Raw genomic sequence first — 13,919 nt, forward strand, 5'->3', positions numbered from 1 at the left:
ATCATTTCCACTCTAATTAACTAGTGTTCTCTTTAAAAAATAACGTTGTGTGAATTTTCTTTGAATTAAGTTTTCCCCTAATTTTCATGTCTCTACAATGTTTTTACAAGGAAAAACGATAAAAATTGAAAATAAATCACAATGCAATTTATCGCTGTTTCAACAACTCAGTGATCGAAGTTTGCTTTCTGATTCATATTCGGTTGCTGCTGGATTTATCCTCTATAAAATTAGTTAACAAGTTTTATGAATAATATTCAACTTTCTTTAAACGAGTGTCGATAACGAAGGAAGGAACGGGTGTGGACGCGCGCATGCGCAGGGTTGGAAATTGATGTAATTATTTAATTTATTAATTATCAACTCGTCAGCAATTCCCCAAATTATGAAATCTACCGAAATCGATTCCCCAAATGATTCTACGTAATTCCCAATTTAGAAAAATAAACAATAAGGAATTTTCGCTAACTATACGCTTTAATTAAAAAAAATAAATAATTAATTAACTAGATCTCCCCAAATTATGAAATCTACTCACTAAATTTCCCCAAATTATTTCCAAATTATTTGAAAAGTTAATTAATGATTCCCATTAATTAGTGCGCTAAGTATACGGCGGTCCCAGTTCAAAAAATGAACAACTCACCGAATTTGGCGTAAAGATTGGAGAACGAATGAAACAAGCTGTCTTCAATGGGTACATAAATCCTCCATCCATTGACACACATTTTATCTACTAATATTGGTAAGGAGAAAGTAAATACGTCAACGAAAATGACCGCGCTGAGGGAAATCGAGTGGTTTTCCAGTGCCGACCGAAAGTGGATTTGTTTACCCTCTCTTTCGCTCTCACATCTTCCCAATAAATACATGATCTCGAGAAAGCCTCAATTCCACGAATTGATGAATATAAACATAATTTTCGCCCTATTTGGAATTACACAACCGCGAAAAAATTTTTCTTAATACATGCACGACACCGTGCCTTGTTTTTTTGCATTAAAACAGAATTCTACTTTTTCTTCTCTTGGACAAAATCGATGAATTTTGTTTTTTGAAAACTATTGGATGATGGACAAGAATTAATAAATAATAAAAAACAGATTTAGCTTAGAATTCAACTTTTATTAAACGCACTCAGAAGGTATATCATTCTTCCATAACCCTTCCTTGCTCAAGTGACTTATTGCAACCAAAGTTTTTACACTCTGGACACATCTGACAAAAGGCCGTTGTTTATTCATCTTTCTCTATTTCCGTTTATATAACTTATTTTCCTTATCCTGGTGCTGTTTCCAGAAAAATGATAAAATACTAATATGGACTCAACAGCTATGGGCTAACTATTGATTTTTCGAATCCCGGAGAAAATATTGCAGGGAAAAAATATCCCATACATTCAAAACGTGTTAAACTCGCTCAATTTAATTATTTTTTAATTTCATTATTTTTTTCGTTGTCTATTTTCTCAGGGGCTCTAATTTTCCTATGGTCTATCAAATTGGGTGGGTTTTATCACGTTTTGGGTGTGTGGGCTATTTTTTCCGGGGATATTTTTTCCGCCTACCGATTTTTCTGCTTTCAAACCAAGTACTCTCAATAGAAACATTCGCAACATGTTTTTCCGCGAATTGAAGTACCGAAGAAGCTACGTCCGAAATAAAAACAAAGCCTGTAGGGAAGACAGGGGCAAAACAGACACCTTGTTGAGAAAAAAAACACTTTTTTTTAGAAAATAGGCTTGAACATTTTAAAATGGCTCGGAATATAACCACAAAAAGAAAAAAACTCTGGCGATGAAAGTATTTTGTAGAGCGGATGGGGGCGAAAGGGACGCCCTTCAATTGATTTGAATATTCCCTAGATTTTGGCTATTCATTAGATTTCGTAATTCCGCATATATTTCTTAATTAAAAAATTGAAACTGTGACGACTGAATTTTCATTTACCCAAGCACGATATAGGCGTGTAATTCTGTGTTTTTTTTTCATTAATCAAACAAAAAAAATGATGGAAATGAAAAAATTAAAAAATCAAAAGAATTTCACGGTGTCCGTTTTTCCCTGAGTGCCCGTTTTGCACCCATCGCCCCTCTAATTTTTAAAATGCTCAGTTGAATTCTGTTTTTCAAGAGAGTATCATCATTCAATTCAACGGCTTTCTAAAAAATAAATGGAGATTTTTGTGGGCGTTTTATTTCAAATGGCGAGCAAAATTTCGTCTGATGATTTTTGTATGTTTAGGAATTATGAAATGATATCGTGGGGTAGGGAAGCTGGACATCTCTTCATATTTCCTTTTGATGGCAATCGACGTTTTGTGTGGATCAAGAATTGTTATAAGCACATCTATGCTCCATTTTATTTAAAAAATAATATAATTCTGATGGTTTCAGCGTCATGATTTTCGCCTATGTGTTGCTTTATTTCATACAGAAGTAAAGACATGAAACGGGTTTCGATAGATGGGAAATTTCATCCCCAATCGAACTGCATTTTTTTATCCCTCAATATAAACTAGTACATAATAAAATTAATATTGAAGGAGGAGAGTTAAATGAAAAATTTTTCTATTGGCAGGTAAATAGTTTAAAAGTCACTCGGCGCTCGAAAACCACTCGGCTTCTTCCAGCGCCGTGACTTTCGTCGAGGTTTCTATTTTTTTCTCACAGAGATTAAAGGAGGAAATGAGTGTTGATGGATGGAGGATTTAATTTCCCATCGAATACAGATTGTTTCATCCCTTAATACTAATTAAGAGAGAAGAGATGAGTTTTTAAAGCCGAGTGGATTACTTGTCGATCACTAGGTGCTTCAATGCTCCCTCTGACCCCACTGTGGCCGCTTATTTTCCGCTGGTAAAGACTTGCCAAGTTGCCACTTTAGCTCCCCAATCTCCTCCATTCCTCCCAATCTATTTCTACCACTCCTCTTTGACTCCTACGCTGTTATCGACACTCTCGGCCTCGTGCCCTGCCTTACTCACGGATACGGCCTCTGATTTAGTTCCGTAGCCGCCGCTATGAAAAACGCTGTTGAACCTCCACCATCTGTGGTAACTGCGGGAACATGAGAGGGTATTCAGTATTTCGTCTGGCATCACTGAGGAACACGTGAACGTTCACCGCATGGTCTTAAGTTTATTTTTTTTTCCGCATATTGAGTTTATCAATATTAATTACATTGTGAAAAAGTCAATACAACGAAATGGCTAAATTTTGTCTCAGTAAGTTGAAGAGCAATGTATAAATTATAAATTTCCACATATCTGACATGTTTTCCTTTGCACGCCTTGAAAGTCATTATGTATTGCATGTATCTATTATCATTACACACTATTTACAAAATTTATTTTATGTCATAGATGCCCGTAATTACGTGATTGTAATCTTGCTTCGCTCGCTAGAATCGCGGATTATAGGCCTAATGATATAAAATAGTTTATGCCATCGGTGCCCGTAATCGCGCGATTCTAACCTCGCTTCGCTCGGTTAAATCGCGGATTCCGGGCGCGATGACATAAAATTTTGTATGAAACGCGTGCGTAATATATTTTTCGACTCGTGGGATTGTAACACTTGCCTTTTGCTCCCACGAGCCAAACAATTCATCACGCACTTGTTGCATAATATACTATTTAGCGTTTTGTTATTATTGAATCCAAACATTTTTCACGTTCTTTTCTCAACTTTTAAAAAGAAACACAAAACTGGAGAAAATGTACAAAAATGATTGCAACGCCACAATATTTCGTAAACCATCACATAGTGACAAAACAGCAAAACCTGATATTGTTTCACATCAATCTCATTGATAATTTGCCCAAACATTTGAAAAAAATTAATAATATGATAAAATAGGGCAGGGGAAGATATTGTGCCCTCCAACCTCATTTTTTCCCATCCTGAAATTTTGACGTGCATCTTTACTGATTCCTAAAACAACCGATGATGGTGATGGACATGGATGGTGATATTGCAATAATGTATTTCAAACTCATGGACCACCATTCCAAGAGATCGAAATTAATTAGTGAAATCAATTATAAAGATTGGAAATACTACAAACCGATATATGCATATAATTATATTGTATTACTGCATAAATACGTCACTTTCTGTTTCCATTATACTGGACAAACTTGGTGGAAAGTTTTTTTTTAATACCTTTTTTCTTACAGAAAAACGCAGTAAAAGAGTTGAGGCTCGTCAGAGATACAAAATTGAGAAGAAAGTGCGAGAACACAATAGAAAAAAACGGAAGGAGGCGAAAAAGAATCCGAAAAGTAATTATGAACATTTATTATTTTTCAATTATAACTGGATTGTTTCTATGATTTCTCAAATTAAGACCATTATTCAATCTGAACTTTTGAGAAAATTACATTGAAAAACTAGTAGTTTATTAATCAATTAAAACGGTTGTTCTTTCGTGTATAACGCTTCGTTTGCCTAGAATCTGAGCGATAGATGATTTTTTGACGTTTGATGCTTAAAATTGTTCCGCATGAACTTACAGCTTCGATTTTTTAAAGGAGTTGTAGCCAATATCTTCGCGTCTTTCAAATATTGTCAAAATTTCCGAGTAACGGTTGATGAAATTGCCGTGAAAAAATATAGCGTTTTTAAATTTTATTATTATTCAAGTTTCATTGCTGTGGGAGAACTTTCGTACATTATCAGTACCCTTTTGCGAAAATTCACAGAGCTTTACCAAAATTTCAAAACCAATTGTTGGTGAATCAATTTTTCGCAACGTTACCATGCTAACGAAATTTTTTTGAAAAAAAAACATTGGCATTTCTTGAAAATCTAGATTCAATGGGATATATATTCCGGTCAATTGAGGTGTAGAACATCGAAAAGAATATTTTGAGAGATGAAAAATTGACAAAGGTTGGTTAGTTTTCGAGAAGTTGCAGGAAATCGCTTTTGATCCAAAGTGGAATATCTCATGAACTAATGATTCGATTGAGCGGTTCTTCAATATCGAACATTACATTGCCAAGAGGAAATTCAATGCCAAATTTCAAATTGATGAATCAAATTTTCATATCGTTTCCGTGCTGAATTTTTTTTTTTTTTAACAAAAATTGGAGTATCCCGAACACCTAGTGGGAATGGGTATACGTATTTTGACTCATTGAGATAAAGTCCATCGAACTGAATATTTTGAGAGGTGAAAAATTGAAATCGGTTGGATAGTCTAGATATTTACAAACAAAGGATTCGAACCGAATGAAAATCGATGCAAAATGCAGGACGGATCGATCTAAAATTGGCATAGATTTAGTCCGTAGTAATATCTATAATTGGACGAAATTTCAGTTTTCTCGGAATAACTTTAGCCCTTTATACCTTTAATGTTCGGAAAGAGTGCGCTAAGTTGACCATGCGCACATACATACATGGTGCTCATTTTTTTTATCCTACTTGCCATTCGAATGTCACATCCTCTAGAAGATTTTTCCTCTAGAAAAATTTTCTATTTATTTTTTAAGGTTTCTGTTATTTTTTTTTTGTTTTGGTAATATCTTCTTTAATAACTAAGAAATCGCCCACTTAAACGACAATTTTGTGAATAGAAATTTTATACGATGAAATTAACTGTTAACTGTTATACCATCATCAATTGAAAAAAAAAGTTCACCGGTCAATTTTGCCCCACCCTCTCTTATACGTCAATCGATATCTCTGTGATGAATGATGGTTTTTGCAATCCTAAGGTTTGAATGCATGGGAAATATCTCGCATAATCTCGAAAATATTCATTATTTCTCGGTAGCAATTGAATAGTTCTCATTAGATGGATGAAAATTGACAACTCTCAATATCCATAACCTTCGTATCCACTACATGGGAGTTCTCCGCTGCTTGTTTCCCTCATTTTTTTTTTATAACCATTGGAGTGGTTTCCGCAATACGAATTTAATCCCAGGTTTTGATATATTTTCGGCTATCAAGGGAAAGTCGCCATATCCATGCGTCTAAAAGTTTTCCATCAGAATCATTTTAATCTCCTTTCATTTACTGAAAAATTATGATTTGTCATCAAATGGTAAATTCCGAAAATCTTTTTCAGAGACCTCAAAAATGATGATCATCCCCAATCAATGTCCTTTCAAGGAAGAAATTCTGCAAGAAGTTGAAGCTATGAAGCGGCAAAATGAACTAGAAAAACAACAACGCCGTGCAGCAGCCCAAGCAGCCAAGAAAGCAAAACGCTCCTGTGCAAATCTCGATGCGTTAGTGTCTTCCGCAGAGAGCAAAGGCCAGGCTCACCTTCTTCAAACTGATTCCACCTCGCCAACCTTCCAACCGCTTCGAGAAGAGAACTCCTTGAAAGCCTATCACAAAGAATTCAAGAAGGTTCTGGAGTCGGCAGATGTTATTCTGGAAGTAGTAGATGCTCGAGATCCATTAGGAACTAGATGCAAACAGGTAGAAGAAGCAGTTCGATTGGCAAAAGGCAACAAGAAGCTCGTAATAGTTCTCAACAAAGCAGATTTAGTCCCGAGAGTGAATTTAGATGAATGGTTGAAGTATTTTCGAAGTAGTTTACCTGCGGTTGCCTTCAAGGCCTCCACCCAAGAGCAATCGAAGAGAATTGGAAGAAAAAAAATAGGCCTTAAACGAGAGAATATGATTCAGAGTAGTATATGTTTCGGTGCAGAACTATTATTATCTCTCCTTGGAAATTACTGCAGAAATGCAGGAGACGTTAAGCAGAGTATCCAAGTGGGTGTGGTGGGTCTTCCTAACGTAGGAAAATCCAGCATCATTAACTCCTTGAAAAGGAGTAAGGCTTGTAACATTGGAAGCACTCCTGGAATTACGAAAACCATGCAAACTGTTCAGTTAGATTCGAAAATTAGGTTATTAGACTCTCCTGGAATTGTTTTTGTTGATGATAGCACAGGAGATGATTCCTCCGTTGCTTTGAAGAACGCTGTAAAGATTCAAAGTCTGAAGGATCCTTTCACTCCAGCTTCTGTCATACTGAAAAGAATCTCGAAAAAACAGATCATGGAGCTGTATGATATGCCTGATTTTCAAACACCTGAGGAGTTTTTTGTGAAAAAGGCTGAGCGAATGGGAATGTTCAAGAAAGGAGGAGTCGTCGATGTAACTGCGGCAGCAAGGAGTGTACTGAATGACTGGAATTCTGGCAAAATTAGGTAAGTGCCTAATTTTTTGGTGGTAATGAGTTCAAAGACTGTTCAGAGATCATTTTGATGATTTATTAGCGCGAAAGAGATAGTGAGAAAATTGCAACATATTGTTTTTGTTTTAGAACGTTAACTTTTACAAAAAATCTTTCTTCGTACACCCTTTCGGCAATTTTTACTAACCTTAAATAAATAATCAATATATGTGATTCAGTTTGTACAATTCTACATTTTTAGAAATGTGGAATAGTCCGAAACGTAACAAACCAAATTTAAGTACCACGTATATATGTGCGCATGGTCAACATAGCCCACTCTTTTGGAAAATTAAAGGAATAAACTGCTAAAATTATTTCGAGAAACGTAAAATTTAGTCAAATTATAGGTATTACTAAGGACAAAAGTTCATAATTGTTAATTAATTTCAAGTCACATACCTCATCATAGGAAATTTTCAACAATTTCCGACAATTTTGCAAAATTTCGAGTTAAACGATCGATTTTTCAATAAAAGTCCATAAAAACGTGTGAGCACTTTCTCTAGCGGTTCGGAAGCATACCATAAATTTATTAATGGCAATGAAAGATATAAGAAATAGCGCATGGACATGCTCAGAATCACGTGCTTGCTGTCATATCCTCCTAACCTCTGCTTGTTGCTTCGGAATGGAAGATTTTTTTTATCTCAATCTTTGGTACAGTCCGTATCGAGCAGAGATGTATCAAAAAAATGTATTTATTGATTTTTTATTCACTTAACCTTATTATCTATTTTTTTGCATTCGTTTTTAAAATTTCTTTTGCCGCCCCCGTCTCCTTCCTGCTCCATCAAATTAGATATTTCCAACTTATGCTTTTGTACAATTACCCTCCCATTTTGATAAAAAAGTACGGACTCTATATTTTTGGTTTTCTTTTTTTTACTTTTTGTGCAGCCTACATGCATTTATCTGATACAGCTCTGCTTCGTGCAGGACTGCAACAAAGTTTCAGATAAGAAAAAACATGAAAAAAAATGATCTATACGAGATAGATACTCCAACCGGGCCTTAAGTGGGCTAATTCGTAGTTCTTAAAAAAGATATTGAGAAAAGAAAAAGAAGAAGAACAAAACAACGCAACAGAAACCTTCAAAAATAAGCAGGACATTTTTGTCTTGTATTGCTCAGGCAGATTTCTGCCTAGAACTTCTAGGATCTGTCTTGACTCCCTGTGACTTACCTCTGGCCTTGCTTGCAACAGATATCACTTGGGGAATTCAATGGATCTCTTCTTATAAAACTCTCAATAGTTTTGGGATTATCATTCTAATGACTCTTTGCTTTCATTTTTCCAGATATTACACAGTTCCTCCGGAGTTACCTTCCGGTCAAGTGTCAGCTGCAATTATAACAGAAGATTGTAAAGAATTCGACATTGAAAAATTCACAGCAGACGAGAAAATGATGTTGGATGACGTAACCAAGGAAGCGTTAAAAACAACTCAAGTCATCGATCCTTTGATCATAAGCAGTACAGGTCCAGTAGAATTCGCTATGGAGGTTGAAGTAAAGAAGAAAGAATTCAAACTCCAAAAACTTGATGAGAGAGAAAATAAAAAAATGGTAAAAATAAAATCAGAACCTAATTCTAGAAAAAAGAAGGTGATACCATTATTTCATATTGAGGGAAACCAGAAATTAAATAAACTCAATAAACTTGAATTTAAGAAACAGAAAAAGGAAAAAGTTAAAAGGGAAAAAGTGGCTGGGAAATTGGCAGATCAGCTTGGAGAATTCAGTTTAACCACCGAAGATAACTATAATTTTGATACTCACTTTCAAATTTCTGAAGAAGTGTCGATGTAGGCCTTGTGGAAAGATTATGAATAAAATTTATTCACCACGAGATGATGGAATTTCTATTGATTCATTTCCAAATAATTTTTTTATAACATGAGCAGCAACTGAAGAAAGACTGATTTTAGGTCCTTCGTACTCGTGCGAATTGGTATTTACATACATGAATAATATTAACTCATCAGATCATAGCAATATCTAATTATGAGCGAGACTGAAACATAATTGTTATTCAGTCTGATGGGTTATTCTTCTCATTGACTCTCTTGATTCAAATATCATTCGGGTTTATAATTTTAATATTCCATTTACATAAAGAACAAATGCTGATGGGATGTATGGTGTATGATATATGAATGATTGATCCTCTCCGATCATTCCCTATTTTTTTATCCGGCAATATTTCCTATAATTTTTCTCATTTCTATATTTTTGGCACCATTCCTAATGAAATACTCTTACCGCCTTCCCGTGGTTTCGTTGAACAGTATTGGAATATATTGGCGAAAAGTAGGTAACAACCATAGCCACACGCCAAGAAACAAAACGTTCATCAAATGTCTATGCGATTGATCGTCATTTAATCTTTTCTTTCTTTGATTCAAATCAGAAATTACGCGGGAAAATAACATCCCGTTTTGATGAAGGGATTATTCATTTTTGAATATAGGTCTTGTATTCTTTTGTTGTTCTAGTCTGATTCAAACCTGTACCTAATTGATTCGAGTACACGCAGCATTTATTTACGTGCATTAGTATATTCCACTTGAAGGGAGTTGGTTTTGTTTTTTACGCGTGAAAACACTAGCATTATTTTACATTATGTTACATTTCAGTGCGCAACCGGCCAATTATACGCGGGGAGTAGAGCTAATGCGTAAAATCGATTGCAAATATCAGTGTTTTGAACTCCAACAAAACACTTGTTATGTGCGGGGGCCGACACACGGCATCCTTATCAGAGAAGCTGTTGAAGATTCGGCCTAAAGACCCCCCTCTTTGCCCTTCCTTCCTCTCGTAATCGGTCCTGGGGCATGCGCGGGGCGCCTGCTGAGCAGCGGGAGCTGTGGCTAATTTCATAGAGATTCTCCGCCAGCAAGAAACTTGCCAGGATGCCGTGTATCGGCCTCCGCGCATAACAGGTGTTTTGTTGGAGTTCAAAACACTGATATTATGTGCTTTGGGCCGAGACACGGCATCCTTATGAGAGATGTGTTTGTTTTCTGCTGGCACCCCGATTAACGCTATGTGATGATTCTTCTTCTTCTTTTTTTTTAAGGGTCAGCGAAGGAAATGAGATTATAAGGAACAGTATTTAATTATCCAATTAGACAACCTTACTACTCTACAGATATAGAAATAAACTTTGGTTTTTCAAACTGGTTTGAAATGCGAGGATAGTGTGTTCGTCTTTTCCTTGATGGCAACCTGGCGACAGTAGTGTTTTCGAAAAGTTTTAGCACACCTCCAGTTGCCTCGTGCTAGAATTTCCTCTACGGGAACGTTATCCAGCCAGCTGCGTGAAGCTACTGCTGAGCGTATGCTACCTGGAGAAGCTGCTATGCCAGCCTCCCGGAGAGCTGAACGGATCCAACCGGAAATGATCGTCACAGATGCAGGTTTTACAAGTCCTGTAACAGTAATAAAGAGCTCGTCGAAGCCCTGCGTGGCACGTCTCTTCTGACTTCTTTACCATGGCCTTGATTAATGTTACTGGGCACAGACGAATGTTAGGGCGCGTGGACAGCCCCCAGCCTGATTGACGCAATCGATTACGATCAGTCTTGGATCCGAACGCAGGCCACAAAATCATTTCATCCCCCAGATAAGACAGGTAGTCGTTGGAAACTTTCAACAAGGTCAAGTCATGGATTCGACGGCCTGGGATCAGAAGTAGCAGGGCTGCACTTCTTCTGGATAATTGAAAAAGTGATGAGTCAGGAATCGTAGTGCTGAGCCAGTTTAAGAGCAGCTGCGCGTCCCAAATGTCTGCCTTGATTTCCCTAGATCTAGCTATAGATGTAGCTTTTAGGACCTGTCGGACTAGGAAATCCGATGAGATCGATGACGATGACTTGCCGGAGCAAAAGGTGGCAACCGCAGACTTGTGAAGAAAATTGTGCTGTACCATAGATTCTTCTTGAGGAAGAGGTTTGCCAAGAATCTGGCCACGTTGTGAACCTGGGGTAAGCCTGGATCGATGTTGTTATCCTGGCACCAGCCAAGCCAGCGACGAATTGGTACCTTATATGTTTCCAGAGTGGAAGCCCGCCAACTGTTATTAACTAAGCTCTTTCCCTTTGCTGTCCAGTTATGAACTAATTGGTTCCACATCCAACCCTCCACACCTGGAGACAAAGACGGTCCAGCTCTGGAGGCGGGAGGTGTGTTGTCAGGCCTACTAGCACTTCCGCTAGATTCTCGATTGTCAGTGGTGGTTCCTTGCTGCGAGATACCAGGTCTGGCATCCAAAAAATTTGATCAAATTTCGGCGCCACTAACAGTACCTGTTCAGGTGAGCTAGTACGACTGATCTCTATATAACTGGATAGACTATCGCGTATTCCCCTAGTGAGGCGGATTTGAAAGTCAATCAGCGCGTCCGAATAGTAGTCCGGGAACTAAAGTTCTATCAAGTGCGCATGCTCAGCGCAGTTGTCAGTGGAAGGGGAGAAGCATGTTTATCCAGAGTAGCCGGAAAGTTTCTGGGTAAATTTCCACGAGATACAAGTCATCAAAAATAGCGGGAACTGGGTCGTTTGAACTTTTAATGTATTTCTTGGCATGGGATCTGCATAGGAAAAGCTAAAAGGAAATGAATATTCTTGGCATTTTTTTATATTCGTTATCGGGAAATAAGATTCCATATTTAGTTCAATTTGAGCTGATTACAATGAAAAATCTTTACTGGGTAAGAAGAAAATATAATACTATTCATGATGATTGGATAATTTTTCACTTTTTGAACAAAGTTTAAAGGGATTATTTTTTTCTACCTGTAGTCAAATTCTCAGTAAACAATATAGGCGGAGCGACCAATCATGAAAAGATTATACAGAATTTTTAAATATGGATATTTATTCTGTACATTTGACTACTACATGTTAAAAAGTTGAAAGGTTCTTACAGTAAAGGAGGTCTCAGTTGGCAATCAGCAATCCTATTATTGATCTAAAAAAAAGTGATTAATGGCACATCAGTAATTCGAATTCGAGAATTATTATATTGAAGTAAAAAATCGTGGGAAGAAATAGAGCAAATTAGGCAAGGACAAGCCAAATTTTATCGCAGTGACTATTTTACCCCACCTCCCCCTTGAATAGAAGAAGGCAATATAATTGTTCACAGCCAAGCAGAACAGAATATTGGAATCAAGTATAACAACAGCCATAACATAATAAAACATATCATAGAATAACATGTCATAGAATAACCTACGATAGATATTATGAAATATTGTATTGGAAAAACAAGATAAAATAAATATGAAATAAGCGAAATTTAATATTTTTTCATGCAAGAAACTTTCTTCCTCCAACTTTAGTTAGGAGCTTCTGGGCATAATGGAAAAAGTTGAAACTATCCCGAATACAAAAAAAAATAAGAAAATGTATGGATACATGACAAAAATTAGAAATGTTTGTCATTGGTCAGAGTAACTCGTAATTTAAATTGGAGGAAGAATTTTCTTAAATAAAAATTATCACAGTTCGATATGGCCGTAAAAAAATTCGGAAGAGTCGGAAGAGATAGCGCAATGAAGAGAGAAAACACTATTGATGAGCCCAAACAATTTGTCTTGTTAAAAAATGTCTAATTTTGGTTCAAGTCAACGCAAAACACCTCAGATGTGCAGGATATTTCACTTTAGACCGTTTACCCATTTTAACATTCTCATGTAAACGTTGGAAAAGCTTGTAACGCTTTTCTCGGGTTGGACTCGTTTTTTCGGCGATCCCTGTCCATACCCGTACCACCCTAGCCCTATGCTCCCCCTAACTGCTCTTTTAATTAAATACTCGTCAGGCACCAGGTGACTTTAGTTACTTTAGTTTAAAGTTTAGTAACCCAGCGCCACCCCTGGGCGAGACTGGGCTTTTAACCTGCGGCGCGAAGAAACCCCTAACTGCGTTTTCGTTTATATGCCAGGTCCGCTAACTGGCCCTTGATGCTTCCCCCCTTACCTCTGCACTGCGTTTTGCTAGATCCGCTAACTGCTCTCCCCGGGGTCGCGGGGCTAGGATGGGGTTACGTGCCCGTGCTGCTCAGGATGTAGGTTTTGGAGAGAGGGCGGGGTCCGGGGATCGACTTAACTCCGCGTGATTGACCGTTTATCATAATTTTATTTTCCTGCTTCAGGTATCACCGGGTCAGGCGGGATTTACACTCACACTCACATTTTACACTCTACACTTGCTCGCTCACATACTCTCAGTCAATGCTCTCGTGTCGGCGGCGGGGGACGGGGCTTACCTGGGGGTGGCCCCAACCCCTGCCCTGGGGAACCAATTTCCTTTCCCGGGGGGGGGGGGGGGGGGGGGGGGGGGGGTTGCCCCCGGTACCGATAATACTTCCCAGGGGCTAAAAAGCCTCCTGGGCTACCCTTGGGGCCACTCCTCGGCTCGAGAGCCTTTCCGGGCTTCTCGGGCCAGGGGGTGGGCGTCCCGGGCACGACCTCGCGGGCTTCAGGGCCTCGCTGATCCACTCCCGTACGCGTGAGCTCCCCATCGCTGCCCAACGTCGACTCTCCTCACGACTCCGCTATCGGAGGTGTCCTCTGGCTCTCCCCTCTTCGCGAGTTGCGCAGGGGCGAGGAAGTGTCTGCGCGGCTTGCCCCCGGGAGACTTTTCACCTGGTGCTTTTCTCTGCCGGGTACCCTCGCGACGATGGGTTTCGTATCGCGACGATGGGTTT

The 13,919-nt window shown here is 38.2% G+C and overlaps 2 protein-coding genes across 2 annotated transcripts; one reads left to right on the forward strand and one right to left on the reverse strand.

Moving 5' to 3' along the window:
* Window positions 1-3,088: 3,088 nt before the first annotated feature.
* Window positions 3,089-9,054, forward strand: Ns1 (Nucleostemin 1). Its single transcript, XM_011313444.1, has 4 exons — window positions 3,089-3,225; window positions 4,180-4,284; window positions 6,081-7,176; window positions 8,504-9,054. The coding sequence occupies exons 1-4, from the start codon at window positions 3,207-3,209 to the stop codon at window positions 9,012-9,014; spliced, it is 1,731 nt and encodes a 576-aa protein (XP_011311746.1). The 5' UTR covers window positions 3,089-3,206; the 3' UTR covers window positions 9,015-9,054.
* A 1,333-nt stretch (window positions 9,055-10,387) lies between these two features.
* Window positions 10,388-11,503, reverse strand: LOC105271723 (uncharacterized). The gene is made up of 2 exons (XM_011313445.1): window positions 10,699-11,503; window positions 10,388-10,636 (listed from the first exon to the last, which is right to left on the reverse strand). The coding sequence occupies exons 1-2, from the start codon at window positions 11,134-11,136 to the stop codon at window positions 10,628-10,630; spliced, it is 447 nt and encodes a 148-aa protein (XP_011311747.1). The 5' UTR covers window positions 11,137-11,503; the 3' UTR covers window positions 10,388-10,627.
* Window positions 11,504-13,919: the final 2,416 nt, after the last annotated feature.

This window comes from Fopius arisanus, unplaced genomic scaffold, assembly GCF_000806365.1.
Source record: "Fopius arisanus strain USDA-PBARC FA_bdor unplaced genomic scaffold, ASM80636v1 scaffold00121, whole genome shotgun sequence".
NCBI lineage: Eukaryota > Metazoa > Arthropoda > Insecta > Hymenoptera > Braconidae > Fopius > Fopius arisanus.

Coding starts and splice junctions, on each gene's coding strand:
- Ns1 (XM_011313444.1), top strand. Junction 4,285..6,080: donor GGCGAAAAAGAATCCGAAAA/GTAATTATGAAC, acceptor AATCTTTTTCAG/AGACCTCAAAAATGATGATC. Junction 7,177..8,503: donor TGGAATTCTGGCAAAATTAG/GTAAGTGCCTAA, acceptor TCATTTTTCCAG/ATATTACACAGTTCCTCCGG.
- LOC105271723 (XM_011313445.1), bottom strand. CDS start 11,136: ATGGTACAGCACAATTTTCTTCACAAGTCTGCGGTTGCCACCTTTTGC.